General features: G+C 47.6%; 1 protein-coding gene across 3 annotated transcripts; it reads right to left on the reverse strand.

Annotated features, from left to right (window-relative positions):
• Positions 1–212: 212 nt before the first annotated feature.
• Positions 213–27,832, reverse strand: LOC135910933 (shematrin-like protein 1). 3 transcript variants are annotated; one of them, XR_011511827.1, is made up of 5 exons: positions 27,626–27,832; positions 27,004–27,561; positions 22,068–22,173; positions 1,523–1,884; positions 213–366 (listed from the first exon to the last, which is right to left on the reverse strand). XR_011511827.1 is itself a non-coding variant. In XM_070533026.1 (3 exons), coding segments are annotated over exons 1-3 (372 nt in total). In that variant the 5' UTR covers positions 2,373–2,405; the 3' UTR covers positions 213–365. The 3 variants fall into 3 exon arrangements, 1 of the variants encoding a protein (XP_070389127.1); XR_011511828.1 differs by lacking the exons at positions 22,068–22,173; positions 27,004–27,561; positions 27,626–27,832 and adding an exon at positions 8,475–8,496; XM_070533026.1 differs by lacking the exons at positions 22,068–22,173; positions 27,004–27,561; positions 27,626–27,832 and adding an exon at positions 2,364–2,405.
• Between the last annotated feature and the right edge of the window lie 138 nt (positions 27,833–27,970).

Below are 27,970 nucleotides of genomic sequence, written 5' to 3' on the forward strand. Positions count from 1 at the left end.
CACGCCGACGCTCAACGAAGGAGCGTGTGCCCAAGAGCTTCGCTTTGAAAATGTTTCAGTGCTACAGGGCTAAACAATGAATCTAGGCTTTTATTGAGCGACACCTGCTTTTCTTTGACTGGGAGATACATTATTTAACCGCGCAAGACAGCATCGCTAAGCTAGCGCATGAATTGAATAAAGAGGACACACAATTTAGAGCGCAAGAAAAACACCAGATTGGTTGCTTGGCTTTATTTCTTTTTCAGGGTAGAAAAATGTCATGTGACATATCTCTCAAAATCCTGTACTTCTCAAGGTGTCTCGCCGCAGTTGTTTGTCAGATAACTTTGTAGAAGAAACACATTCGAAGGCTTTATCTTGCCTCTGAAAGATAAAAAGAAATATTACATATAAGAAAATGAAAGGAATTAAGGTTTTTTGTAGCTTCACGAAGAGTCCGAAGAGTTGGAATTCAAGACAATCTCTTTAACTTTCACTTAAGAGACCATGAGTGCTCGGTCCCGCAAATAAAAGCACACCAACAAGCTTGGTGTGAAAACAAGCACCATACAAATAAGCATGAAGCTACTTCTCTATGGTTAAAAAAATATTAATGTGCATTCGTTGGTGGTTCCACTTGCAGTTTTATTTTTGGTGCTCTTGGTGTATGTTACAATGTGTATGAACGTGAATGTACTTTGTTAATAAAAATACCATAAAACGAAAATAATTTCTTGTGAATGGGAATGACACAAAAGCTGCTTTCGCTTTGTCATACTATAGGCCGGATATATTAAGGACGGCCGAATTTTTCCCAAACCGAAGAAAGTATCTAAATGAGTATTCTGGCATCATGAACAAATACGCTTGTCTCTTTGCGGCGGAGTCTATCGAAAAGGCCCTTACAGACCATGATATATACTTCAGAAGTGCTGGGATATTCAAATATTTTGTACCTTCCATGTTAATCGGATAAGCTTAGATGAGAACTTACGTATAAGCTCTTGCTGCCAGACTTTCAATTTATTGATAAACGTAGGACGCAGGTGAATCTTATCACAAAGAAATGAAAAGTACTCTGCTAGGGCCAGTCACATTTATGACCGAAAAGTAGAAGTTTACTGTTAAGAAGCTCGGTGAGGTGGTACCAAGTGCAGTATAGCCGATATACACCTTATTCAGGAGTGTAAGTATTTGAAACTAACATTGCATGGCAAGCCAATACACCACAGAATTATTAGTCAAGCTATAGGAGGATATAATTTTAAAAGCGATTTCGTTAAGTTGCATAGTTTTTAAGCTATTGCAGATTTTCGGCTTTATAAGGGCCAACAATATTATGCATGAGCTTTTTCATGAGTACCTATAACAGACATATTTGGAAAGAGCTTTTTCCAGTATTTATTTAAGAAACAAATATAGAATCCACGAAATGATCAGCAAGTAAGATTTACCTTCGTTGTTATTATGTGAACGGTTGCGAAACTTCTAGCACAAAACATAAAGCGTAGTCATGAAGACAATCTTTGGCTCCACTCACCATATCTTCAGCACGGTGGGGTATCCGTAGGTGCCAAGCCCGTATCCGTAATCGAGGCCGTAAGGCGTGAGGCCGTACGCGTAGCGAGCGCGCACTGGGTGGGCGTCGACTCTGTGGCTGTAGCTAACGCCGGTTGTGCGGTAGCCGTATGGGGCAGCCACGTTGTGGACAGTGGGACTCACTGGCACGCCCTGGTGGATGGTCTGGAGTGCGGCAACGGGAGCGGCATGCACACTCGTGACCGCTGGCACGCCGGGGTAGCCGGCAACAGGTACGCCGGGGTAGCCAGCCGCAGGCACGCCGTAAGTTGGGATGTACACGGCCATGGCATTGCCAAGGAGAGCAGCAAGGAGGCAGAGGACCTGAAGCGGCACATATTATGGTTAAATACACACAACCAAGGCGCCAGGAGGCAAAAACCAAAAAGAAAGTAGGATTGAAGAGTTAGCCAGTGCAACAAGGCGGAGAAATGCTTCAAGCCCTCCATCTGCTTGCCTTTGTTCGTCTTCGGTGTCTTTACTTTCAGTATGCATGAGAAGCAAACCATACATTAACGCTGTACACTGCCAAAGAGAGATGCGCTTGGTACTGATTTATGAGAAAGTATTGTTAGGACAACCTCGAGAAATGATGGTTGTCTTCCATGCCCCCATTTGAGAGTTATGAATTATATTCGGGAGGGATGGCATGATATTCAAGTGGAATGAGCCGCTAAACAAACGAAGGAGACTGCTTGAGCACATAAACTCGTCACTGGACTCGAAGTAGCTGGCATTCTGTTACAATGACGCTACAATTTTAACATGCTATCCTGATAACAACGTCAGTTGGGACTACATACGGCGATCATGGTCGAGCGGATTTCAGGGAGCCGGCAGGTGCTCGGAAGGATTGATACCTCTGGACAGAGCTCCTCTACCTGCTTTTATACCTACTGTCTAAAGAAGATGCGTCGTATTTATTTCTCAGGCCTTATTTTGCTGCGATGTCGTCAGTTGATAGGTAGGCAAAAGAAAGATTAAGGCATACCTACATATTAAATAAAAAGAATAAATTAGGCTGCATGCCGATTCAGCTATCGCAATTAGGTTGCGAAGCCGCAACATGCTGGCTGGAGAGTGCCTTAAGCTCCATTTCCTGATAAACAATTTTGCAAATTATGCGGCAATATTTTATGGCGGGCTTCGGGATTGCTCAGTCTCAACGTGGTCTTAGACGCTGGGTCGCTGTGGGTGTTTTGTATATTAACGCGATAGCGTTAAGGAGCTCGTGTCGCAGAAAAGCCGGTGTCGTCGGCGTCGGTGTCGGTGTCGGCGTTTTGCGGCGTTGACCGTGAGCGATAAATCACGCAAGGAACTCCATAAATAAAAAGCAACTTCCAAGATGGGCTGGGTGGGAATCGAACCAGGGTCTCCGGAGTGTGAGACGGAGACGCTACCACTCAGCCACGATTTCGATGCTTCCAAAAGGTACAAACGCGCCTCTAGTGAATGCGGTGTTGCCTTCGAAACGAGCCGTGGAAAGTTATACTGTGGTGTATATCGGTAATTATGAACATGTAACTTACAGAAGTCGCAATTACACGAGTAGCGAAGTGCGTTTCGCTGAATTTCTTCTGCGTTTTCCGCACACGGAGAGCCATCTTGCGGCAAACACAGAAGACCCCCTCCTCTCCATGTACGGCGCTGCCCCGACAGATGGCGCGCCACGCGCGCATTGGAGCTGTCGCGGCTCGGACTCTCTCCCCTTACAACGCTTCGCCTTGCTCCCTCTGTAGAATCAAGCGTCCTTCCTTTCTTTAGATCACTATCTCTCTATCTCTCTGCCCGTGCCGATCACGGCGTTTGGCTGGCGTGCATCATTTCCCCCTCCGGGATACCGAGTTTTTTGGTTCGCTCCGCTTGCTCAGGCGCACGTTTCGTTGCTGCGCCGAACGCCGCGTTGCTCGACCATATGGCTCGACGCTCACCGCGTCTGATGCGGGGCGCCTCGTAAGTGATGGCTGCCCTGTAGCCCATTGTCTTACACCCATTGGCGGGTCGACGGGAACGCTATCGCGTTCCACTCTTGAAGGCGAAGCTTAAGCGTCCTCCAATTTTTCAGGTATTGAAGTGAAACGACATTTATGACCGAAAAAGAGACAAGGTTTACTGATACGAAGCTCGGTGAGGTCATACCACGTGCATTTCTCTATAATGAGCTTCTCAGAACTGAGTTTAAGGGGATGACCTCCACCGACAAATAAAGTTAAACATCTTTCTGATGGCCGTTTGTGCAGTGCGTTGTCGGCTTCTGTATGCTTTACTCGTTGAAAGTTCGGGCCGGGGGAGGGCTTTCCGCTGGCTTGAACTTTCCAGCGTGACGCTATCTCTTCATCGTCTCAATATAGACGCTGGTTTTGCTTTGAACAAGCATTTAACCTGTATCTTCCTGTCACTTGTCGATGTAGTCGTGATTTGTTGGCGTAGATTTACCTACGCATTTCTGATAACCACGCTTTCGTTTCGGTCGTCTTGTGGTTTTTAGCTCCTTGCTGCACTGCATTGATACCACACTTCGCGATGCATTAGTTAGCCTCGCTTAAATGCCCCTCTTCCTCCTTTATCGCTTTTGGCCCTGAGTTCACCACAAATAAAGAAATCTCTATTTCATGGCGGCGCTTACAGTGTCAAGAAGTTGTTTTGGGGGACCGTATAATGTATGGTTCGTTTTTTTTCAATTCTGTTTGATTGATCTCGTTGCGGTGTCTCCAGTCAGTGTTATTGTCCTTTGTTGAGCTTGTAGCACTGCTCGCGTTTAGGAGCCCTGCACTGATAACCATGAATTGCAGCAGTGCCGGGACCAGCTCCTGGTTCACGCTTACCTGAGGCCCGTCGGAGCGGAATGATAGCTGCTTGATTAGGTGTGCAACGCGGTGCCTTCTCTTGCTTAGGGGTTCCCGAATTCTGTTGCATCTGTGGTGGTTCCCACGGTTATCCTTGAGAACATGCCGGCCATATTAAAGGCTGAAGTGTTGCTCTGCATGAACGAGAACTGTACAAAATAATGTATTGCGTATTGCATTTTATTGCATTGCATGTATTGCATTTTCTCCCGTCATGACGGCATAGCCTTTTTGTTAGAAAACTGTCTATGGCATTGATGGCACCTGAAATATATATTCCTGGTTCGTTAATCGCCTTCCCTTGTAGACAGGGTAATACCAACTATGCATATTCTGAAATGTAGGTACTAATGTTGCGTAATCAATAAGTGAGATCAGCTGTCAGTGGACTGGGCAACTTCGCACTCAATGTGGGCGCCCATGGCACACATATCTCTCTGCCATGCCAATGGTGTAGACTGCACTCTGTTACCCGAACAGTGAAAGTGCGATCCCTAAGACAAGTTGGAATAAAATTAAGTGCACGGACGCCTGCCTACCATCGCTTCTTGTGCCGTAGATGCCTGCGTCATCGCACATCTGTTCAAAGCCTTGTTTACGTGAACGGCCACGAGCACGCGTAGGTGCCGTTATTGTGGTGTTAGTGCTGTATTGAACAAGTATCCTTTTCAGCATGGCGAGGCGGTTATGAGTATGCAATCGTGGGTGGAATTCACCTTGCGCAGGGAAAGTGAATTTTGCGATTCCAGACAAAGCGAAATACATGCATGCAGCGATACTTCTACCAGTTTTTACATGGGCAATGTAAGGGCAACTTGACGCGTGTTTACTAAGCAGCCTGAAGGTTTTCTGGATTTCGAAATAGACGTCACTGCTAAATGCTAGTAATCTCCTATTTGCTCTGTGAACAACACTGCTCTTTTCCTGTTTCCTAGTGTCAGGTGTAAGCCGTAACGCTAGAAGACAGGAAGAGAGCGGAGTGGATGAGAAAGCAAACAGGGATAGCCGGTATTCTAGGAGGCATTAAGAGAAACGAATGCAGCTGGGCAGGTAATGTAATGCGTAGAGTATGCATAACCGCTGGACCATTAGAGTTACAGATTTGGTACCAAGGGAACAAAAGCGCTGTCGGCGATGGCAGAAAATCAAGTTGAGTGATGGAATTAGAAAATTTGCATGTGCAAGTTGGAATCAGCTAGCGTAAGACAAGGGTAATTGTTGATTGCAGGGAGAGGCGTCCGTCCTGCAGTGTAAATAAAGATTGATTGTTGCTGATAATGAATACTAAATGCTTCGATTAGCAATAAATTCAGTGGGAAGAAACGAAATACAACTGACTGGAAGGACCTGCGTCTTTCCGCTACCGCACTACTAGGGAACCAGGGCAGTTACCTAAACAAAGATGACTAGGTTTATATGCGTTGTTGTTCTGGCCTAAAACTATGGTTCATATACACACGAGCGGGATTGGCCACGCCGGATGTAATGAAACACACCCTCAAGAAAACAATATGTTCGTTAAAAAAGTTTGATCTACCGCAATAGGGCACCCCTCGCAGCGTAACCTTATGGTCCCCTCCATGAATGGATGCTTAGCTGCTATGCCCGAGAACAACACTCTGTGCCAATGACGTGAAGGCTACGAAGTAAATCGTGGACGAATAAGAGCGCCCATTGAAACTTCGGACGTTCTCATCCCGGTCTGTTTAAGCTGGAGAAGAGAAACATTTTATTTAAAACACCAAATTACGATAAAATACACTCGCGCCTGCACGTTTGGCCAAACACGAATCCGTCACACGTGACAGGTATGCTTACTCAGCATCTCTTATATTAAATCGAAAGTATTCTTATGGACATCGAGGAAAATAAATAAAATATGAGAGACCCTAACGACAGATTTTTGAAACCGGAAATGCAGCCACGTTGGTGCGCCTTCTACCTCTGCGCCTCCAGTCAGCGCACTGGAGCAAATAGGCGCGAAATTGGAACTTGCACTTCTACGAGCATTCCGTAGTGTGTACTTACCCCACGCGTCAGAACAAAGCCTCGGAAACTCCTGTGAGAATTTTAGTGAAGCTGACGCGTCGTGCTTTTCCGTAGCATGCTGAAGGAGATGACGAAGACCCGCCTTTGTTGCTTGCTGAAACACACACTTATAGTGCCTAAGCACAACTTTTAAGCTCACACAACAGCTCTCCAATGTCAGCTTGTCTCGCTAACAGACTGCGCTGGGAGAAAGACACGGGCTCAAAGATCTTATTTCATTAACCTATGTGCAGAATCTTAAGATTCTGCACATATGTTAGAAGAGACGAATTTGCCCATACAGCTTTCTCTTCGTTTCCACCAAAAGTTGTTCGTGAATGCGTACTAGACCTGTGCCTGGCCCGCAATTGACGCGGAGTATAGGACAGTAGGTTTTATGTTGATAAGTTTAAGTCTTAATTGCCAGATGGAAGTACAATGAATATGCTACGGAGGGAGGAGAACCGGCACACAGTAAGTGAAGTTTTCCTCTTCTTGAATTGTTCGTTTTGATTTTGCCAATGTCTACAGCAACCAATATCACTCGAAACAGTACAAGACACGTTAGGTACAATATTGTGCCAGCTATCGCGTTACTGTTTTGAACTATGAAAGAAAGTGCAATTTCTTTCCCGGCTAATTTCCACTAATTCTCTAGCTCGCGGAAGGCTTCAATGTGCCGAAGGGACGGAATGCATGCTTTGTGGACGAGATGAGACAGTCATGTACCTTGAAAGTGCCTTTAATATACAAATTGTGCGGATCGGGAATTATTTACAACGTGCCTCCAAACGTGCGTCCAAGTCGTCTAATGAAAGGACTACACCTTTCATTACCTGTCACACTTTGGGCAACGCTATATAATACTTACCACGTTCAAATGAACAAATATGTATACGTTCTTGTGCATTTCGTATATAGCCTGACTCACTCCACACATTGGGCTTCGTAGGGTCGACTTCATGTGTCACAGAATCCGCATTTATTGCCGATATCAACGGACAGCTTCAGCGCAAAGTGACTCCGTCATTATAATTGTTTCACGTATGATACAGTGGAGAGCCGGATATTTTGTCGTTATTTTGACGCTGGTTAAAATGTTTTCACCTCAGAAAAGCAATCACGCACAGATAAGGCGCAGAAGAAAAATCAGTTTTCAAGGTAATTTCTCTAGTGACAGGCACGTTGTGGAAGGTTTTGGTAAAGATGAGCGAAGGCTACAAATCCAACCTGATCGCAGCTGCCATCCATTTGAGACATCCATTTTATATATGAATGGTATACTTCAACGCCGAAGATTTGACGCTCATTACTTCAAAAATTACCATGAAAGTGGCACAGAAACCATCTCGAAGTAGTTAAACGAGCCGTGTTTTTTAGTGGTTGAAAAATTTAGGCTGCACTGCAGTTCCATCGTTGAATTATTTTCTCCCTCGACCATTTATAGAGCGCTGAAATTGTCATTGCGCAAGAAGTTTTGCGCTGTCGAAAACATTTTGCGATCCATATGTCTGAGCACCTGGCTGGGTGTATCCGATACTCCGCGTGCGGATTTGACTCCTTATTTGCTGGCACATCCTAGATTGCAAAAACTGTTGTAACGAGCACGATGTGACGTTTGTAACTATTAGGTGTCTCAAAGGGCAACGTGTTTTAGGCGCATGGCAATTGATAACTACTAGAGAAAAGCGCTGATCTCTGAGCAATCATATTTTCTGCAAGCGATCGATAGGCACAAAGGCAGTTTCTACAAAAATAAAACGAATTAAAGCGCGTCGCTGTTAAGTCTACACTCACGAAGAAACATGATTTAGGTTTCAGGAAAACATTTTTGATTTCCTGCTGACTAGTAGCCATATTAGGTATGCTATCGGTAGGTTTGCGTAGTGGTGAACTTCTGCGGTGCTTAAAGGGACACTAAAGGTTACTATTACGTCAACGTGGACTGTTGAAATACCATCACAGAAACCTCGAAACGCTTGTTTCGTGCCAAGGTGATACTTATTTTAAGATAAAATGCGTTCTGAAGCGTTCGCGTACCTCTAGCGCAGTTCAAATCGCCCGCCCTCCGATCGAGGAGTACTGACATCATGGTCTCATAGTGACGTTACGCCATCGGTGAGTAGAACGGCGTCCGCAGACGGCGCTACGGCTTTTCTGCGCAAAACGCAAGCGCGCGGCCAGAAACAGAGCCAAGACAGAGCCGACAGCAGAGCGAAAGCGGGAGTATGGTGGCTAGCGGAATGAGAAGAGAGAGAGAGAGAAAAAAACATTTATTCGGACCACCGAGGTGGTTGCTCTTGAGGTCGAGTGGGTGGGGTCCTCATTCCAGGACTCCACTGGCCGTGGCTGCTCGACGTACTTGCTGGACGAGAGCTTCTTGTCCCGCCAGGGTATCGCCGGTCAGCTGTACCTCCCACCGCTCAAATGACGTGCTAGGCGTCTTTAAGTGTTGAGGTTTGCCCTCGCACCCCCACGAGATGTGAAAGAGTGTAGGGCGTGTGTCGCCGCACCAGGGGCAGATGCCGCGATATGTATGTGGGAACATTTCACTGTATCTGTGTAGGTTTGGAAATGTGTTGGTCTGTATATGTCGGAGAGCTACGGCATCTTCAGTGCTCAGCTTTTTGTGAGGCGGGGGATAAATCCTGCGGTTGAGTCGCTGGATCTCCAGTCGGTCGCAATAATTGGATGGCAGGGGCATGAAGGTAAAGGGTGGGGATTGATGAGGCGATTGGTCTTGGCCCGCTCGGTTGATTAACGCTCGAGCTAGGGCGTTCGCCCTTTCGTTCCCCTCCAGAACCGCGTGACCCGGCGTCCACGTGATTTGATGGTATTCTTGCAGCATCGGGCCTAGAATCTGAGCCGCCAGCAGCGGTGTTCGTCCGTTCGTAAAGTTACGGCAGGCCTGTTGCGAGTCGGTAACGACATGGACTGCCCTGCCTACCCTGTCTTCTTGCTTTATTACCAGCGCCGCGGCTATGGTCTCAGCCGCAGCTGGGGTCTCTGCCCTCACGGAGGCCGCGAGAGTCAAGGAGTTGTCTCTCCCGTTCACGGCGGCTACCGCGAAGAGGCCCCCCACAGGGTACGCCGCCACGTCCACGTACGTCACGTACGGGTCACCCTTGAATTGTCGGCCCTCTCTGTCGACGCGAGCCTTGCGTCGTCCTTTATAGAGTTCATGACTCATGTGCTTCGGTATCGGATTCGCCTTGATCTTGCCTCTGACCTCAGGCGGGAGTGATCGTTGCCCATCGAGGGCACGGAGCTCCGTTGCCGTTCCGGTCCGGTGGAGGATGGCTCTGCCCGCCGCCGTGTTCTGTAGTCTGGCCTTTTGCGAAGCCATAACCGCGTCCGACAGCTCAGCGAAGGTGTTGTGGATCCCGAGGGCCGCTAACTTCTCGTTTGAGGTGGTGACAGGGAGACCCAGGGCCGTTTTGTACGCGCCTCTGATGATGGCATCGACTTGTTCTTGGTCGCGTTTGTTCAGCGAGTGATAGTGATACGGCATGCTATACGTTATTCTGCTGATTACCAGAGCCTGGACGAGGCGAATTGTGTCCTCTTCTCGCATGCCCTTGCGGCTTCTTGTAATTCGTTTTATAATCCGCGAGATCTGGTTGGTGGCCGACCTTAGGGTTTGGATGGTGTGGGAGGCTTTCAGGTTCCTCTGGATCCAAAAACCCAGAATCATAGTCTTATTGCCTTCCGTTATCTTCTGGCCCTCTAGATAGACGTCGATAGGGCCGGGAGACTTGTAGATTCCTCCTCCGTGCACCCGGATCACATCGGACTTTTCGGGCGCACAACGCATCCCGCTCGCTGCCGCAAATCTCTCCACGGCCGTCGCGGCCTCTTGAAGGGTCGCCTCTTTTTGCGCTAGAGAGCCCTTGGTGGCCCAGAGCGTGATGTCGTCTGCGTACAGGGCGTAACCTAGGTCGGGGATCTTCCGCAGCTCTTTGGTCAGCGCTAGCATCGCGACATTGAAGAGAATCGGGGAGATTATCAGCCCCTGCGGTGTTCCTTTGTTCGGCACGTCGATCGTATCCGATCGAGTCTTGCCTATTCCGATGGTTGCCGTCCGGCCCGTCAGGAACGATTTAACGTAATTAAAGATGCGCTCCACGCAGCTGCTGTCGTTCAGTCCCTTGAGAATGGCCTCGTGGGAGATGTTATCGAAGGCCCCTTTTAGGTCGAGTGCGAGCAGGAGGTGTTCTCCTCCCTTCGGGATGCCCTTGAGAACTTCTTCCCTTAGGATTAGGAACGCATCTTGAGCCGAAAGTCCCGGCCTGAAGCCAAGCATGGTGTGCCGGAAGAGGTCACCGTCCTCCATGTAATGTTGGAGGCGGTTTTCGATGACCCTCTTGTACAGCTTGCCGAGGCACGAAGTCAGCGAGATGGGACGCAGGGCGTCGATCGCGGGCTTCTTGCCGGGTTTGGGAATGGTCACGATTTCCGCGTGTTTCCACTCGTTCGGTACATGGCCCTTGCTCCAGAGTTCCTCGTTTAGGTATTCGGTCAAGTCCTGGATGTGCATCGGGCTCAGGTTTCTAATCATGGCATTGGTGATTTTGTCAACTCCGGGAGCTGTGTTGCGCTGTGAGGCTCGTGCCGCGGCATACACCTCTTCCTCCGTGATGGGAGCGTCCAGTTCTGGTCTTGGTTCTCCTTCATATTTTAGGAGGCAGGGTTGTATGGGGTCGCTACCCAGGTATCTGGTTTTTAGGGTGTCAATCAAATCCTGGTCGTTTCCGGGGAACTTGTGAGCGATTTCTAGAAGCGTCCGACTAGTTGTCGATTTCGCCTTGTCGGGCTCGATCAGGCAGCGTAGGATGGCCCACGTCTGCGCCGTACTCAGGGTACCCTTGAGCGAGGTGCAAAACTGTACCCAATTTTGCTGCGTCAGCTCGTTTGCGTAATTTCTGGCTTCGTCTGTTATTTTCTCGATTCGAAGACGTAGCTTCCGGTTTAACCGCTGTCGCTTCCACCGTTTGAGGAGGCCCTCACGGGCTTCCCACAGGTGTAAGAGCCGGCGGTCGACTTCGGGCGTCTCGACCGTGCGCTGGATGGTTTTAGTGGTTTGGATGTGGGCGTCCCGAAGGTGCTGCATCCATTCCGCTATGTCTGTTATACCGTTTTCGGGCGGGGGGTAGTGCCTGAATGCCTCCCAGTCCGTAAGCCTAATTTCGCCAATTGTTCTCTTGAGTTTCGGCGTGGATACCGAGATGCTGAGGATATAGTGATCGCTGCCCAATGTTTCGCCCAGGTGCACCCATGAGTATTCTCTTACGTTTTTGACAAATGACAGGTCCGGAAACGTGTCTCGACTTACACTGTTGCCTACTCGGGTTGGTTGGAAGAGGTTGGTTATCAATTCGAGGTCCATTTGGTCAACCGCATCGAGGAGCGACCTTCCCTTTTGCGTGTCTTGTTGGTAGCCCCAAGTCGTGTGTCTAGCGTTCATGTCTCCCACAACTACCAGCTGGTTGCAGCCAGCGGCTCTCACGCTGTCGTAAATGATGTTGCGGAAGTCGTCTTTCTGAGCCCTCGGCGGAGTGTACAAATTCAGGATGAAAGTGCTACGTCTACCCCTCTTCTGCGGGAGGACTTCCACTAGCACGTGATTAATGTCATGATGTTGATAATGTTGTCCCACGGCCGTCACCGTTTTGTGCACTAAAACCGCGACTTTCGGTGATCCCGCGTGTTTAATTACGTAGTAACCCCGTAGCCTGATCGGCTGGTTCCCGACCTCCTGAAGGCAGATGACGTCGGGGGGGTATAGGTGATTTTGGATGAAGAGTTGGAGTGAACTTGCCTTCTTGTTGAAAGAGCGACAATTCCACTGCCAGATCTCGAGGTGTTCGGGCGCGCTGCGTGTGGTGTTAGCCATTGCTGACGTTCATGCCACCACCGTCGCAGTTGTCGGCGTCCCTGACGTCACCCGTGTTATTTATGCGCCTGTACGCCTTGATGCGTGGGTTGCTGATCTCGTCGTCGACCCGCTTGCGCGAGCCAAACTCAACCTTGCGTATTCTTCTTTCAAGGTCTTCATGGCTTAGTCTGTTCTCCTTGACTTTATTGTTTAATTCGCCCATCTGGTGAAGCATCTGTTGTATCGTAGCATAAATACCTTCGAGGGTGACTACACTTGACTAGACTGCCGCTGCCGAGGCCGCACCGGGGAGCGATGAGGGCGTGATGGTTCTTGAGGGGGGAGGAATGGAGATGGCGGGCTCGTGGCCTATCGTTCCGCTTTGCGACCCTGCCTGTGTGTTGTTGCTGGTTTTGCTTAGCAACGCTTCTAAGCGTTGCATGCGTTGGTTTAGGTCGTTAACCTGAGACTTGAGTTTTTTATTTTCTTCCCTGATGCGCGTACATTCTGGGGAGCATTTACTTATTTCACTGGTATTTTGAGCGGAGGAGGTACTAGACTGATTCCGGCTCACCTTGGTGTTGTTGGCTTGGTTCTTCTGTTTAGACGTGGATGTCGAGGTAGAAGGCTGCCGCTGCCCTTGCTTCTCTCCTAGCGTTGGCTACTCCGAGTGGAATCGGGACCTGGACCTGGACTGGGACCGGGACCGGGATCGGGACCGGGACCGGGACATTGACCTGGACTGGGCCCGGGACCTCGAGCGGCTCGCCGAGGATTCCGAGCTGAACCACCGTAAACGGCTTCGCCTTGGCCTTCCTCCATCATTGTCGTCGTCTTCCTTCCTCCTTCCGGGTGGAGGATGCTTCTCGGTGGTAGTGCTCTTGTTTTTTAGCTTTTGCTTGCACTCGCGAGACCCCGTGGCGTGGGCTTCGCCGCAAACGGCGCACTTGAGCGAGCACTCGTGGCCGTCCGTCGGGTCGCGCGTCCCGCAAGCGAGACAGATTTTGATGTTCGGGGTAGGACAAACGTCCGATCGGTGTCCCATGCGCTGGCACACATAGCAGATTTGTTTTGTGGGCTTGTAGGTGTGGCACTCGGTCTCCCCTCCGTAGTAGTAGACGTATCGTGGAACTACGTGAGAGTTTAACGTGATCAAGGCTGTCTTGGTCTTTCCCAGCATGCGGGCCTGCACGATTTCCACGCCTTGGGTCCTAACCCTTAGGTGAGTCATAAGCTCCTAGGGCGGGGTATCCGGGTCGATTCCATGAATGACGCCCCGGGCCACTCCGTCCGGTGCCGCAACGTAAGAGTTGACTTCGTAAAGGTTGCCGCCTAGCACAATCTGCGTGATCTTGCGCGCAATATCCGCGACCTCCTGATCTGGGGTACTAACAATAATTATGTTGGAACCGGGTCTCAATCGCACGATGAAATGCGAATCGTCAACTTTCCCTCCGCAGGCGGCCGAGACGGCTTTCTATATTTGGTGGTTGCTGAAACTCTTCACCTGAAGGCCTTTCTTGGGTCGAATGATGATTTTGAAGTCGCTACGTGGCAGTGGGGGGAGTCGTTGCCTCTTCTTAAAAGAAGGCTTCTTTGATGCCCCAGCGCCTGCAGCTGCGTAGGATGATGATGATAACGCGGTGGCAGAGGAGGGTGATAGCGGAGAGATCACCCTGCCTGCCACGCACACCTGCTCGCCTCTGGCGAGCTTCTTCTTATTCTTCTTATTCCAACTGGTCATTACACCTCAAGAGCAGAGCGGAAGGAGAAACGAATTACGTCCCACATTACGTCCCACGGCACACGGAGAGTTCGTTTTCGTTAAACTATAGGCTGCGGCGAGCTCGCAGCGGGGTCGGCGTGGTCGGCGTGGTCTGTGAGAAGTGACGAGCCTTTTCGCACTCGCAACAGGGCATAAAAAAGTGCGAATCGACGCAAAACTCGGCCTAGAAACGTGCTTCGCCACAGCCAGGGCTCAACACGACCCAAGCTGGCACGACCCAGGTGTCGTTTCCCGCACCGCCACCAGGCGCCGCTACTATACCTCAAACTCCAGCGCAAGACGCCCATAAGCTGGTACTTCATTCTATGACGCAAACTTCGACGCTCGTCGCAATGGACCCTGACACCGACAGATTGGCTCGCGATGGTGGGCTCAACTTCAGCGATTTGAGCACCGACGAGCGCGACCTGCTGCTGAGGGCTCGCACTGCCGGCGTCGTTACATACTACGACGGCGGCCTCGACACCGGCTCTCCGGCGCGGAAAAGCAACGAGGGCTTCCCACGACATCACATGGACGTGGCATTCTCGCTGCTTGTTCCAAACGAAAGTTTCTCGAGCCAGCAGAACCCTCACAGCACGACGCGATAACGAAAGTACTGAAACGCCAAAGCGTGCGCGGCGCAGAGTCGAGCGCGCAGAGTCGAGCGAAAACGAAACCTTTCGAACACCCATATTACTGAAGGGTAACGTCAAAATGTTATTTTTTCTTAGAATCGAATAGACGCAGACAAGTAGCATTTTTTCCCGTCTTATAATCGAATGAAGTGATATTTTTAATATGAGTAGTTGAGTATTAGTAACACAAATTATGAGGAGTCCTTTCGTCATCGGGCTAGTACGGGAATGTCGCTGGGGGGTCTCAAATCGTGTCATGCATTTACCTCAATTTCTCGGTTACTAAAGCTCTGTTCGCGATTAAATCGACGCCTTAGACGTTCTAGAACATTGCTCTACCACTTTAACTTGAGTTTCTGGTAACCTTTAGTGTCCCTTTAAATACTAACTTAGCGAGGGATTTCCGAAAAAAGCAAACCAATGAAAAATAGAGTCGCCTTCGATCTTTGATAAACAATACTAATCAAAGGGTACGTTCACGTGTACGAGCTACAGTCGATTGACGGTGTAGAATTTTCAACCGTGTATTGTTAGCTCCCAGGAGTAAGGAAAAAGACAAGCAGCAACTGTGTCACGCATAAACTTGATTTAAATAAGAAATGCCTGACTCATGACTACTGCGTGACACTGTCCGCGTGGCTAGATTTAATTTCTCAGTTATTGCGCTGAGTGCCGTATTCTAGCCCAGAGCAGTATGTCACAACAAATGTTGGAGGCTGCATCTGCAGCAAGAAAAAGTTATATCTACAGAAGTTTGCACTGGTGGCCGGGTCACATTCTCGAAGGGTCACAATGTATAAGGCTGTATAATTGCCACGTTTCCTTCTGCCGGTACTTGTCTCTGGGATCGCGAGGCAGTTGGGAAACACTTCTCCCGACAGAGTTTGGTGAAATAAAGATGATCATCAGAATGTGCTCGTCGAAGCCCTCGAAAAATCTCTACTCGACCAGCCTTTTTAAATTTATACGTGGCTTGGAGAAAATTATTTTTTAAAGTGTCATCAGTTGGCGCTTATGCATAACACTGCTAAAATTAGCTTGCGTCGCTTTCTGGGGCAGCCGCACCTGATATTGCCTCTTTCGTTAAGACACCTATTCAAATCGATCACCGGTGACTGAAAATTTGAAGGACCAAATTTATCACAGTGGAAACTTGAGTCTTAAATATAGCGCTGTCGAGCGGTTAGCTAAGGAAAACGACTTTCAGGATCAGTTTCTCTTTTTTTTTTTTGTGCAGCAAATCTGTAATTTCTGATTACTATCTGTTCTTGAGGCAGATATTTTTGTAAACTGAGGTGGCGTGCAGTTGGGCGAATTCGAGTGTCCTTCTTCAATACTTTTGAAAAGCCTGCGGCTTGTGATTATGACTCACCGGAATCAAGCATTGGTGGACAAAACCGCAGCAGTAATTGAGAGAACACCATTACATTGTCAGATTTGCGATCTCACAGCTCTGCTGCATAATAACATAGAAATATCGCCAGCTGTCCGCCATTATATACACAAGTTCTAGCTCTGCAAGGTTCTGTTGTTCTCCAGCACACTCAATCATTTCTGTGGACGTCCAAAATGCAGATCTACAGACGTCTTCACGATACTTACATAAGCTGAAGCTTAAGAGTAGAGCCATCTTTCTCTAGTTGTTCTATTCTGTGCAGCAGATATTAGGATGCGAAAGTCAATATTGGGAAGACATCTTTTTTTTCATGAAGCAGTCACAGGATTTCGAAACCCATGCAATAATATGCAACAGAGAATAAATGGCCAATCTCTGCTATCTGCAGAGCAAAGCCTAACAAGCAAACGAACACTTCTTGTCTGTAATGCATTTTCAACTTTTTTCCTCACGAAGTCGAGGACTTACATTGCATGTAACGGGTACTTGAAAAATGAACTATTGCTTACTTTCTACCGAAACAACAAGTTCCCTGCCAGAAGCGAAAAAAAAATCTCTTTAACAAGGTTTATTTTTTCAACGCACAGTTTACTAACTCTGGCCATTTATTGAACCTTTTCGAAAAACTTGTCTATTTTCGTAAATCTTTTATTTCATACGAAAATGTGAGCTTCGCAAACTTATGTGCATTTTATCAATGATTGTTTCTTGCATTATATATATATATATATATATATATATATATATATATATATATATATATATATATATATATATGTATTAACGAGCTAGGGGATGGAACTTCAAACCAAACGAAGACAGTTTACGAACGGCTACAGCAGTGATCGCGCACGTTCTCGCATACCAATAAGCATGTAGACGGCGTGATTTGTCGGCTATGATTGCCATCTCGCAATAAACTTCCAATTAGACTACTGTCTTTCCGTCGGTATCTGATTTAGCTGGAGCGGTATTAGTACTATTTTCTGCATGCGCAAATGATAAAATGTGCTTGAATGCGTTAGGCCGCAGTTCTTTCTCCTTTTTATTTCGTCTCGCATGATTTTACTGCTTTAGCGTTTTCGTTTATAGGGAACGGCACCAGAAAGACTGATCACAAAGACGTATCAGAAAGCGTGTGCTTTTCTTCGTCTCAGAGATAGGTTAGCAGCAGGTCAGAACAAGTCGCGTCGCAATTCTTAGATGGCCCATGGATGGAAGCGGCGGGTCCATCTCGGTTGGATGGCAGGGAGCGCTGGGCTCGACGGAAGGTACAACTGAGAGTGAAACGACAACGGGAGCCTTGCTTCGACTGATCCGGACGTTGTAGCTTAACGAGAAAAGAAGTTGCAAGCAGGGACCTATAAAAAATGCTGGCTCTCCCGTAATCGAGAGTAGACGTAAGCATGAAAAGGCTGCCGGCAAAGTAGATTGGTTGGAGATGATACCAGCCACAATGTTAAAATGAGTGTTGAGCATGTTCGCAACGGCACACCCCGCCAGAGTACACCGCACCACGCCATACTCTGCACTGGTCTATATGGACGCAATGGTTTCCTGTCACAGTCAGAACCTCATTGCAAGTCTCGTCTCGGTGACGCAACCATCCGCGGTGCGCCAAACGCTACCGGCTTCGACGCTGTCGGTGCGCCGGACGCGTCGCAGACTTCACGGACCACCGGCGTTCAAATGCGCACAGGCGGCAACTTTGTCTTAGCGCCAAAAGGTGACAATCAAGTGTGTAGTTCAAACGTCGCTATTGGAAATGAACGCGCAAATGAAACTCGTGCACCAACGCCTCCTCTATGCCTGCACAGAAGGAACGCCATGTCTACGTTGATGCTCGAGGCCAGGACAAACGCACGGGTTAGCGAAACTCCCGAACGGGAACGACGTCGTGTAGACGCCAAGCTTCAAGCTATGAGGACTCGACGGGTGAAGCGGACTGCCGAAGAGTATGCCGCACGCTTGGTCAAACACGTTCATTGAAGAGCGGCACAGACCTGACGGCATATATACAATAACCCAAGTTGGCATCAAATAGGTTCATTGGAGACTAGCAGACACAGAGTGAGACATGCTCATGATAAGCCGGACGCATTTGATGCGCTGCTTGCCTTCATGGAGGAAGAAAAAAGTTAGGAAATAGCAATGCGTCACGCAGCCAGCATTGGCAAGCGAACGCTCCGGAAAACCTGCTCTTTGCTCAGTGGCGCCCGAACATGTGACCTCTTGTATATAGATTACGTAGCAAGAATCGGGTTTTGCTGAGACATTTCTTCGCACCTAATTGAAGCGCTTTTCTTCTACTACCTGGGTAGTGCTCTTGGTCTCTCTGGCGTCGTTTGCTGCCTGTCGTGACGCCTTTAGCCGGTTTCCTTCTTCTACCTGGCCACCGTCATGGCCAGTGCATGGTATGGTGTGGTGCGGTATGATGTGGTAGGGTGTGCCCTTGCAAACATGCACAACACCGAGTTTAAGATGTGGCTAATATCATCTCCAATAAATCCGCTTTGCCGGTTGCCATTTCATGCTTACATCTGCTCTCGATTACGCGAGGGCAAGTTTTTTTCTGTAATTCCATTCCAGCTGACACGCATCCTTATACATCACATAGAGAGAGCGATTACATGCACAAATACATGCTACGTGATCGAAGTTGTGGAAATAGACCTTTCTCAATGTAAGTAAGACACCTAACAAGCTGGATCTATGACTTGCGACGGCTGCTTTCCTCATGTTACTCTGCAAAGCTCGAAGTTGCGTGCCACTATGTGTGTGTGTTCATTTGTGTGTGTGTGTTGCTTACATGTGTCTGTAACGAAACCAAGAATGCGCTTCAAATATTGTTCTTGTTACAGTTATATCAAACCAACACACCACGGCGCGATTTAAAGCGTATAGGGAATAAAGAGTGTTCTTAAATAGGCCTTGGGAAAGAAATGCGGGCCAATGATAAATTCATACTTCCAAAATTCTAGCTGGTACGGAAAGGTTCATTGAGGTTGAAAAAACGATGACTTTGTAGTTTCTGGTCAGGCATGCGGCTGACGATGACTACGAAAGATAGTCTAAGGGTGAAGGATGGTCTATAGGCCATTCCTGTGTTCGACAAGTCTAGCACGAAATGCACTTTTCGGAACATGCTCAGATGTTCCTTGAGAATACAAACTATCATGTCCTACCACTTGAACGTGTTTAGCCCTTGCAAAGATGCGCTGGCTCGTTGATACGTAGACCTCGAGATTAAAAGTATAGATCTTTGAACTGTTGACTGTATTGCAAAATGATGGGTCTTGTTTCTGCGAAAACCTGAAAACTGCACAAAACGCAAAATATATTCCAAAAAAAGCAAGCTGCTTTTCCGGCTGGCTTTGTGGATGTGGCAAACAGTTTTGTGTATATATACGGTACTATGGTCGGCCATGTGGAAAGAAATTCCAGAAACGGTTCATAAGACCAGGTGGCTGCTAGTCGTCTCACCGAGCGCATCATTATTGATGGAGGCTAGCCGATTGCTCTCATTAAGAAAAGCTCGATCCCATATTTTTTTTCTTTTCAGTCCATCCAAGCAAGCTCGCGGCAGTTTGTGCTATGAGTCACAGTATCGCCATGGTGCTGTATTATTAAAATCGGCGCCAGAAGATTTGAGCGAGGGCACGCTACCAGTGCCCGATGGATGGTGAATTCAGGCTGTTCTAATTTGGACGAGTAGGAACAGGTATTGCTGACATGTCAAATGCATATAACCAAAAAGGCGAAGAAAGCTGCCTCGAACAAGGGCTCCACTTTAACGCGAGAACTGTGCTAGCATTCCAGCACCACCATGAATTGAGAGCTATAGCTCTGCGAGCCAGCGGGCCAGCGTAGACGCCACTGCACATGCTGTACCGCACATGCGCACTGGCGTCTACGCTGGCCTGCTGGGACGGTTGAACCGTTGGCTCGCTGAGCGATAACGACAACGCTCATGCCAGCAGTGGAAGACAGAGTGCTGTTCTGGTCACCCTTAATACTGGAAGTGCCACGAAGACGATTGAACGGTGCTTTGACCGTGCAGACCATGCATCGATTCCGTTTCACTGTTTTTGCAGCCAAACGCACTCCGCATCTCCTGACTTGCGCGAGCGAGTTGTGCGTGCGCCGTGGTTTCAGGAAGTGCATGACAATGGCGGCCGTGGCACCGACGGCTGAAATGCTGCTCGAGCGCTATTGCTAAGAGCGAAAAAAAATTACACTGGGGTTTGACATTGTGAATGCGGGTTACGCGCAAGCCTATGGGTGGTATTGTATTTTTGTGCATTGCGCGCTAAACGTTTGCATGGTGCCAAGGCGCCTAGCCCGTTTCTCGGTAGTCTCCCCGGCACGCCTAGCCCATGCCTTTTGCCGGACTTGTTCAGCTGGTGCCCGACGCTTGGCGACAACTTCGGCGACGGACGACTCTCGCTCCGAGTGCCACCACTCGCGTCACTGCTCCGCCCTTCTCGTTCGATGCTGGGCCTCTCGATCACTAGACGAATCCGGTACGTCAATAGCGCACAGAGAACCTGTAGCAACTGCCAGAGGAGGCCAACGAAGCCCGCCTCCGCCTACCCTCTTCCTTCGCGACGCTTCGCCTCGTTTCTCATTCTCAGCGCTTAAGCGTCCTCAAAAATTTTCTTATTGAGATTTGACACCGACCATGCCTACGGACGCCGGCCATCACCATTGCTTCGCTGTAAAAACTTATTCTTAATGCACTACACTTCCTAAACACGTCGAAGCTTATTCAAATTAAAAAAAAAGCTTCGAGGATGCGTAAGCTTCACCTTTAAGAGCGGGAGCAAAGCCCTGCGAGATTTATTGCTGCCAGAAACTGCGTTCCCTGAACCCGTACGGGCTTTTTTCAGGAGGTTGTCTCCACTGTGCTCTTAAGCATACTTTTCTTAAAAGAATGTCTGAGTTCGTCCAACGGAAAAAAGCTGTATAGGGATATGTGGGATATTGAATTTCCTCTGCCTTTATAGATATCCCTTTACAGTGGAAGCCAAGGCCACAATGTCCTAAAAAGGGTAGCAGCATGCAAATTTCACCAGAGGTTGAAACTATCTTTTTCAAAGTTCATCAAGAACATTCCCCTAAATATAGTTGTGGAAGAAAAGTTTTTTTTCGTACCATGAGAAACTTGCATTTTAATCTGTAAACATCCCGAGACTATGGATTATGTTTTTCTGCATTTCTGGGAGGAGTGTTCTCTTGGGATGTTTTGGAAAGGGCACTTACATCACAACACCCGCAAGATCCCCTCAGCATCAGGTAACTAGCGATTAAAAAACGGTGATGATGGGTGCCACAGGCCTTCACAGCCTCTGGTGTGCCAGAACGACTGGGTACTACTGGGACGCAGGCGCACGACCGGCACGAATGTACTTCCAAGAAAGTATAAACGCCTATCTGGAGGTGCAAAAGGAGCAAGAATGCTTTCCAGAATGGTTGTCCAGGTTAGAAGCCATCACAAAACTAAGATACTTTTGATGTGATTGCAGTGATGCTTGCTAATAGATGTTACATATGCATTTCGCGTGCTTGTTCTGTCAAGTGCGCCAATAAAGAAAAAAAACTATTCACTGTATACATTCTTCTGCTTCTGCAGAATTGCATTCAACAAGAAAGGACACTCTTATAAGGCACAGTGGACGAATCGACTAGCGCACGAAGCCGCTGACATTAACACCTGAACCACACTTCCGGTTTTGGTTTTGAGCGCGCACCTTTTGAACTCTAGGTGGCACTCGTCAGGCTGGCTGTTCCAATCGGCACGGCATTGTTCTTCTACTGCTCAACCATGCGTTGTCGTGGTAAGGGGTCTTAATAAAGACTCAGAGCTATTTTTACAAGCCTCCCTCAAATCTCTCCTCTGTTCAACGTGCAATTACGTGAGCTAGACGTAAGACGCCGTGAAGAATGAAGAAATGTTTACTTCGCTTTATATAATGCTCGTTCCGTGCTTTTGGTGCGTTCATCCAATGTTGTGGCGCCAGGTAAGCAGCATTAGTCCTCTACGAAGTTCCTCTGGACGGCACCAGCTGAAAAAAGTAAATTACAAGTATGGGTCATTTTGGTATTTAGGCCCTATGGGAAAGCAGCTCATAGAGGTGAAACGCATGAAAGTAGTGAAGGGACAGCTAGGCCTCAGCAGATGCCATGGAACGCCATGTACGCAGAGCTGGACACAAGACAAGGCTCCCAGCGCCTGACCATGCCAGATGCTCGCAGAGTGCCTTCTACTCGCACTCTAGACAAATGCGTGAGTGCAAAGCCTGTTTTCAGACGTTTAGGAGACTGAATTTCCGATTTACAAGTTGCTGGTTTTCGATCACTTCGTCGCAATCCTTTGCACCTTCTGCCGGTGCAAGCAACGAACTCCCGAGTTGTCATTATTGGCAATCGCTCGTCGCGTTATCGACTAGTGCGAGTAGCGAAAGCAGGTATATGTTCTTGTCGGGGAGCAAGGGGGTGCACAAGAGCATAACTAGCCAGGCCCCATAAGATTCAGTACACGCAAAATGAACTGCGTCACACCGGCCGAGCTGCCAACGGCGAGGGCGGCCAACATGCCTGAAATGGGCCCCGACAAATACGGAATTTGTTACGATACTGTTGGGGGTCAGAGAGAGCGTCACAAACTTGTCCCAGTAAGATTCGGTACACGCGAAACTATTCTTGTCACAACGCCAGGCGCGGCGAGCGTGCGCAAAAGTCTGAAATTAGTTACAATAAGGTTGCGGGTCAGAGAAAGCATCCCAAATATGCTTCAGTACGATTAAGTACAGGCCAAACTAACTGCCCACAATGGCTGAGCTGTTTTTCGCTAACAGCGTCACACCGCTCGGTGCGCCGTGACTTTAGCCTAAATTGCTTGCAATGTAACGTATACTGCCAAACAAAATTTGTCACCTTGCCCTAGTCAAACAGGACAGTGCTGAAGTGTCGACGTGCAGAAGGAAAGGAAGGATACGCCCGGAGCCCAATAAACCAGGCTACATAAAAAAAAAAGAGACGGGTCGCCGAAAAGGCAAACATTCACATGCGCAGCCGGCCTAGCTCGCTTCTGTGGCGTGTCTGGCGCATGGCGCATGCATGTTATTTATTTATTTAGAAAATACTGCAGGCCTTGTAGTGGCCCTTGCAGGAGGGTCAGAAATACAGAAAAAGACAACAACAAGGAAATGCAAGAATACATGAGTAGCAAAACAGTAAGAGCAACAATTAATTACATTGGAATGATTGCAGGGAAAAAAAGAATTAAACAATTTCAGAAACACTGCAACAAAACAAGATAAAAAGGAGCAAACAACGCTTTTCAACTGTCGCATGTTCAGCTATCAACGCATTCAATGCTGTCAGTGTCAATAAGAAGCGATATGGGCAAGTTATTCCATTCGGTTATTGTGCGAGGAAACAAGGAATATTTAAAGGTGTTTGTCCTGGCAAAATGCGGAGTTAATGACTTGGCGTGCCGGTGCCTTGTTAATCGCCCTGTTAGTGGTTGTATGTATTGCTGCGGATTAAGAGATAGCCGATTATTCTGAAGCAGATAGAGGAACTTAATCCTTTCAATCTTCCTCCGCAATTTTAGTGTTTGTATATTATTCATTTTCATTAAGTTTGAGGGAGAGAGTGTTGAACGGTATTTAGAAAATATAAAGCGCACAGCTTCTCGCAGAATTTTTTCTAATGCATCGATGTTGCATTTCGTGTGCGGGTCCCAAACAATTGCCGCATATTCTAGTGTGGGCCTTATAATGGTGTTGTAAGCCAACAGCTTGGTTTCCGGAGGTGCCATTTTTAATTTATGCCTGAGCAGACCAAGTTTTCTTAAAGCTGAAGCACATGTAGTAGAGATATGTTTATTCCAGGAAAGATCGTGCGTTATGATAACCCCCAGGTACCTATATTCCTCGACTTCGGATAAGGGTTGAGATGCAAGATCATAAGTAAACAGTAAAGGGTACTTTTTTATAGTACTTCTCATAGAAACTGTTTTATTAATGTTGAGCTCCATGTTCCACTGCTGGCACCAGGAATTAATGCTCTGAAGGGTAGAATTTAAGAGGACTTGGTCTTCGTGGCACTTAATTTCATTAAATAAAACACAATCATCAGCAAACAATCTTAATTGAACGGGTTGAGCGATTACTTCTACAATATCATTATTATATATTAAAAATAACAAAGGGCCAAGCACGCTTCCTTGAGGAACACCGGAAGTAACTGGCACTTCTGAAGAGCAGTCGCTTATGCTGACGAATTGTGTGCGCTTAGTTAAGTATGCAGAAATCCAGCTAATTAAGTATGGCGGCAGTTTTATTATTTGGAGCTTCTCAATTAGCTTATGGTGACAAACAAGATCAAATGCTTTTCTGAAATCCAGAAATACAACATCAATCTGACCAGGTTTATCAAGAATGCTAGCAAAGCTGTGGATGACTGAAGCTAACTGAGTGACGGTGGAAAACCCCTTCCTAAAGCCATGCTGTACCGGTGTGAGGATGCTGTTGTCACTTAAGAATTCTTTTATCTGGTTAGCTATAATATGTTCCAATAGTTTGCAGCAAGATGAAGTAAGGGAAATCGGTCGATAGTTCGTTATTAATGTCGCTTCGCCGTTCTTAAGCACCGGTACAACCCGAGCCGATCGCCAATCTTTGGGAAGGGCGGCTGAAGATAAAGATACACCAAAAATGCGCACTAGAAAACGTGCAACCATTTCTGCATAGCGGCACAAAAAGGCATTTGGGATGTTATACGGTCCTGGTGATGATTTCGTTTTTAAATTTAACAGCATAGAAACCACACCGCTCGTCGATATAACAGCAGGATCAATATAACAAGGGGTACAGCTGAAGGGTACATGGTTCGGGGCACTTGAAAATACGCTGTGAAAAAATTGATTATAATGTTCTGCTATGCATCGCTTCTCAGTAACCGTTACACCATTGTGTACAATGCAGTCAATGGGTTTTTTGTGCTAGCTAGATGGTTCCAGAATTTTCCCGGTGCACTGCGCATAAAGCTAGGCAGGGTATATTGAAAATACCGTTGCTTAGCCTTGAATACAGCCTGATTCAGGGCCTCTTGAATGTTCTGGATCTCAGTGCAAAGTGCATGCCGTTGCCTTAGCCTTTTTAGTTTTCGCTTAAGTTGCAGTACCTTTCGTGTAATCCACGGATTACGTTTGGACTTCTTTTTAACTTTGCTTGGAATAAAGTTATCGAGACAGAAATGGCACATTTCTTTGAACTTATTCCAGAGCACCACGACGTCATTCCCATCAAATTCACTCAGCCTGTGATCTAAGTAGTCCAAAACACTTTCATCTCTGGCACGGGAAAAATCCTTTCCAATCACTGTCTTATCAAGGGCAATATCGCAACGGTCCATGGGACACGAAAAGTATACAAGTTCATGATCCGAAATACCTTTTTTACAGAGGGGACAAAATTTTCAATAGAGCGACTAATAAAAATGAGATCAAGCATAGTTTCACTATCTTCTTGTAAGCGCGTCGGCTGCGTCACAATCTGTTGCCAGTTATTAGTTAGCATAATATCAATCAAGTAATCGACATTCTGATCGTAACTGTAAGCAGAATAATCCCAGATAACGCCAGGCAGATTGAAGTCACCAACGCGAAGTATTTTATCCTGAGAAAAAGTCGACATATGCGCATAAAGGTCATTTAGGAACTGCGTAGGTGACTGAGGTGCACGATAAACCGCGAATAGTAAAAAGGATCGTCCCCAACAGCGAAAGTTTAGGCTGATACTTTCGTAATTTTCAATCTGCCGAAGTAGAAAAGCAGGTATGCTATGTTTGACTAATACAGCTACACCGCCTCCTCTGGAAGGCCTGTCACGTCGAAATACTTGATAAGAAGGTGGAAAAACGCTTGTGCTATCAATGTCATCGCGCAGCCAAGTCTCAGTAATCACAACAACATGTGGATCGTAATTTAAAAGGGTAGCCTCAAGCAGGGCACTTTTGTTCACTACGCTGCGCGCGTTTATGTTTAAAACCCGTAGATTCCTAGTAGTCGAACTAATTCATTGAGGGGCGGATGAGCTTTGACGAGTATTTAATTCTATTCTGGAGTTAGTGTTTTCGTCCCACATAAACAATTGTCCATCCACTTGTAGCTTATCATTGATAAGTTTTACTTTCTTGCCCAGTTCTTTCTCGCTTTTTGCACTCTCCCACAAAAGTTTCCGCTTTCTGCGCGTGTCCGGAGAAAAATCGCTTTGAACTGACGTTCTCGATCCTTTAAGCTTGTATGCGTTTTTCAATACTTCCTGTTTCTCGTTATAATCTTGAAAATATATTATAACTGGCCTATTTTTGCTAGGTTTGCCCAACCGATGAATTCTCCCTACCGAGTTGCAGGTAACATTAGGTTTCTGTAAAAAGATGTCCCTCAAGACTTTTTGCTTCAAATCAGTAACAGTTTCGTCGCTGCCTTCTTGTACCCCGAAAACAATCAAATTTGACCACCTGCTCCGGTCCTCTAGGTCAATGATTTTTTTATGCAGAAGATTCACCGATTGTTCAAGGGATGCAACGCGAGCACCTTGTTTATTGATTTCGTCGAAACGTAACGCCATATCTGACATTAACTTTTCCATCGTGCTTTGCTGAGTCTTAAGTGCTGCCACTTCAGCGGTAAGTTTGTGTTGCCCTTCTAACAGTTCTTTCAGAAGTTCTGCTGTCTGTGGACCAGGGTTCAATTCTACATCCCCGCAAAGAAGAAGCCGACACACAGAATACACATTGTATGCTATGATAATGCACTGTTGTGGGCATGGCACGACCAATATACTGCGGCAATCACTTCTAAGCGTAGTAAAATATGAACTAACCTGCGCGATACAGAAGAAAGGCTTAGACATCATGCCGAAGCTCGGTCTGCCATGCCCACTGAACTCGCAGAGCTGTAGTTGTTCCTTTATAGTCAGGCATGATGACGTCACTTGGTCCCGAGGTGGCGCTGAGGATGCGTCGCAGATGATGTCCTCGAAAACGAGGCACTGCGTCGCTGTTCCCGCTGTCCACGAGCAAGATTCATCCGGCGGTATCTTGAAGTGGCCAGACAAATGATGAAGCGGCGTTGACGCTCCGGCTAAGCTCACCAGAAAAGCCTGCGCGATACAGAAGAAAGGCTTAGACATCATGCCGAAGCTCGGTCTGCCATGCCCACTGAACTCGCAGAGCTGTAGTTGTTCCTTTATAGTCAGGCATGATGACGTCACTTGGTCCCGAGGTGGCGCTGAGGATGCGTCGCAGATGATGTCCTCGAAAACGAGGCACTGCGTCGCTGTTCCCGCTGTCCACGAGCAAGATTCATCCGGCGGTATCTTGAAGTGGCCAGACAAATGATGAAGCGGCGTTGACGCTCCGGCTAAGCTCACCAGAAAAGCCTGCGCGATACAGAAGAAAGGCTTAGACATCATGCCGAAGCTCGGTCTGCCATGCCCACTGAACTCGCAGAGCTGTAGTTGTTCCTTTATAGTCAGGCATGATGACGTCACTTGGTCCCGAGGTGGCGCTGAGGATGCGTCGCAGATGATGTCCTCGAAAACGAGGCACTGCGTCGCTGTTCCCGCTGTCCACGAGCAAGATTCATCCGGCGGTATCTTGAAATGGCCAGACAAATGATGAAGCGGCGTTGACGCTCCGGCTAAGCTCAGCAGAAAAGCCTGCGCGATACAGAAGACAGGCTTAGACATCATGCCGAAGCTCGGTCTGCCATGCCCACTCCACGTCACGTCTTTCGTGTCATTGGCTGGTCGCTAGGTAACGTAAGAAACATAAGATGGAAAGTTTATT

This window comes from Dermacentor albipictus, chromosome 2 (assembly GCF_038994185.2).
Source record: "Dermacentor albipictus isolate Rhodes 1998 colony chromosome 2, USDA_Dalb.pri_finalv2, whole genome shotgun sequence".
Classification (NCBI taxonomy): Eukaryota; Metazoa; Arthropoda; class Arachnida; order Ixodida; family Ixodidae; genus Dermacentor; species Dermacentor albipictus.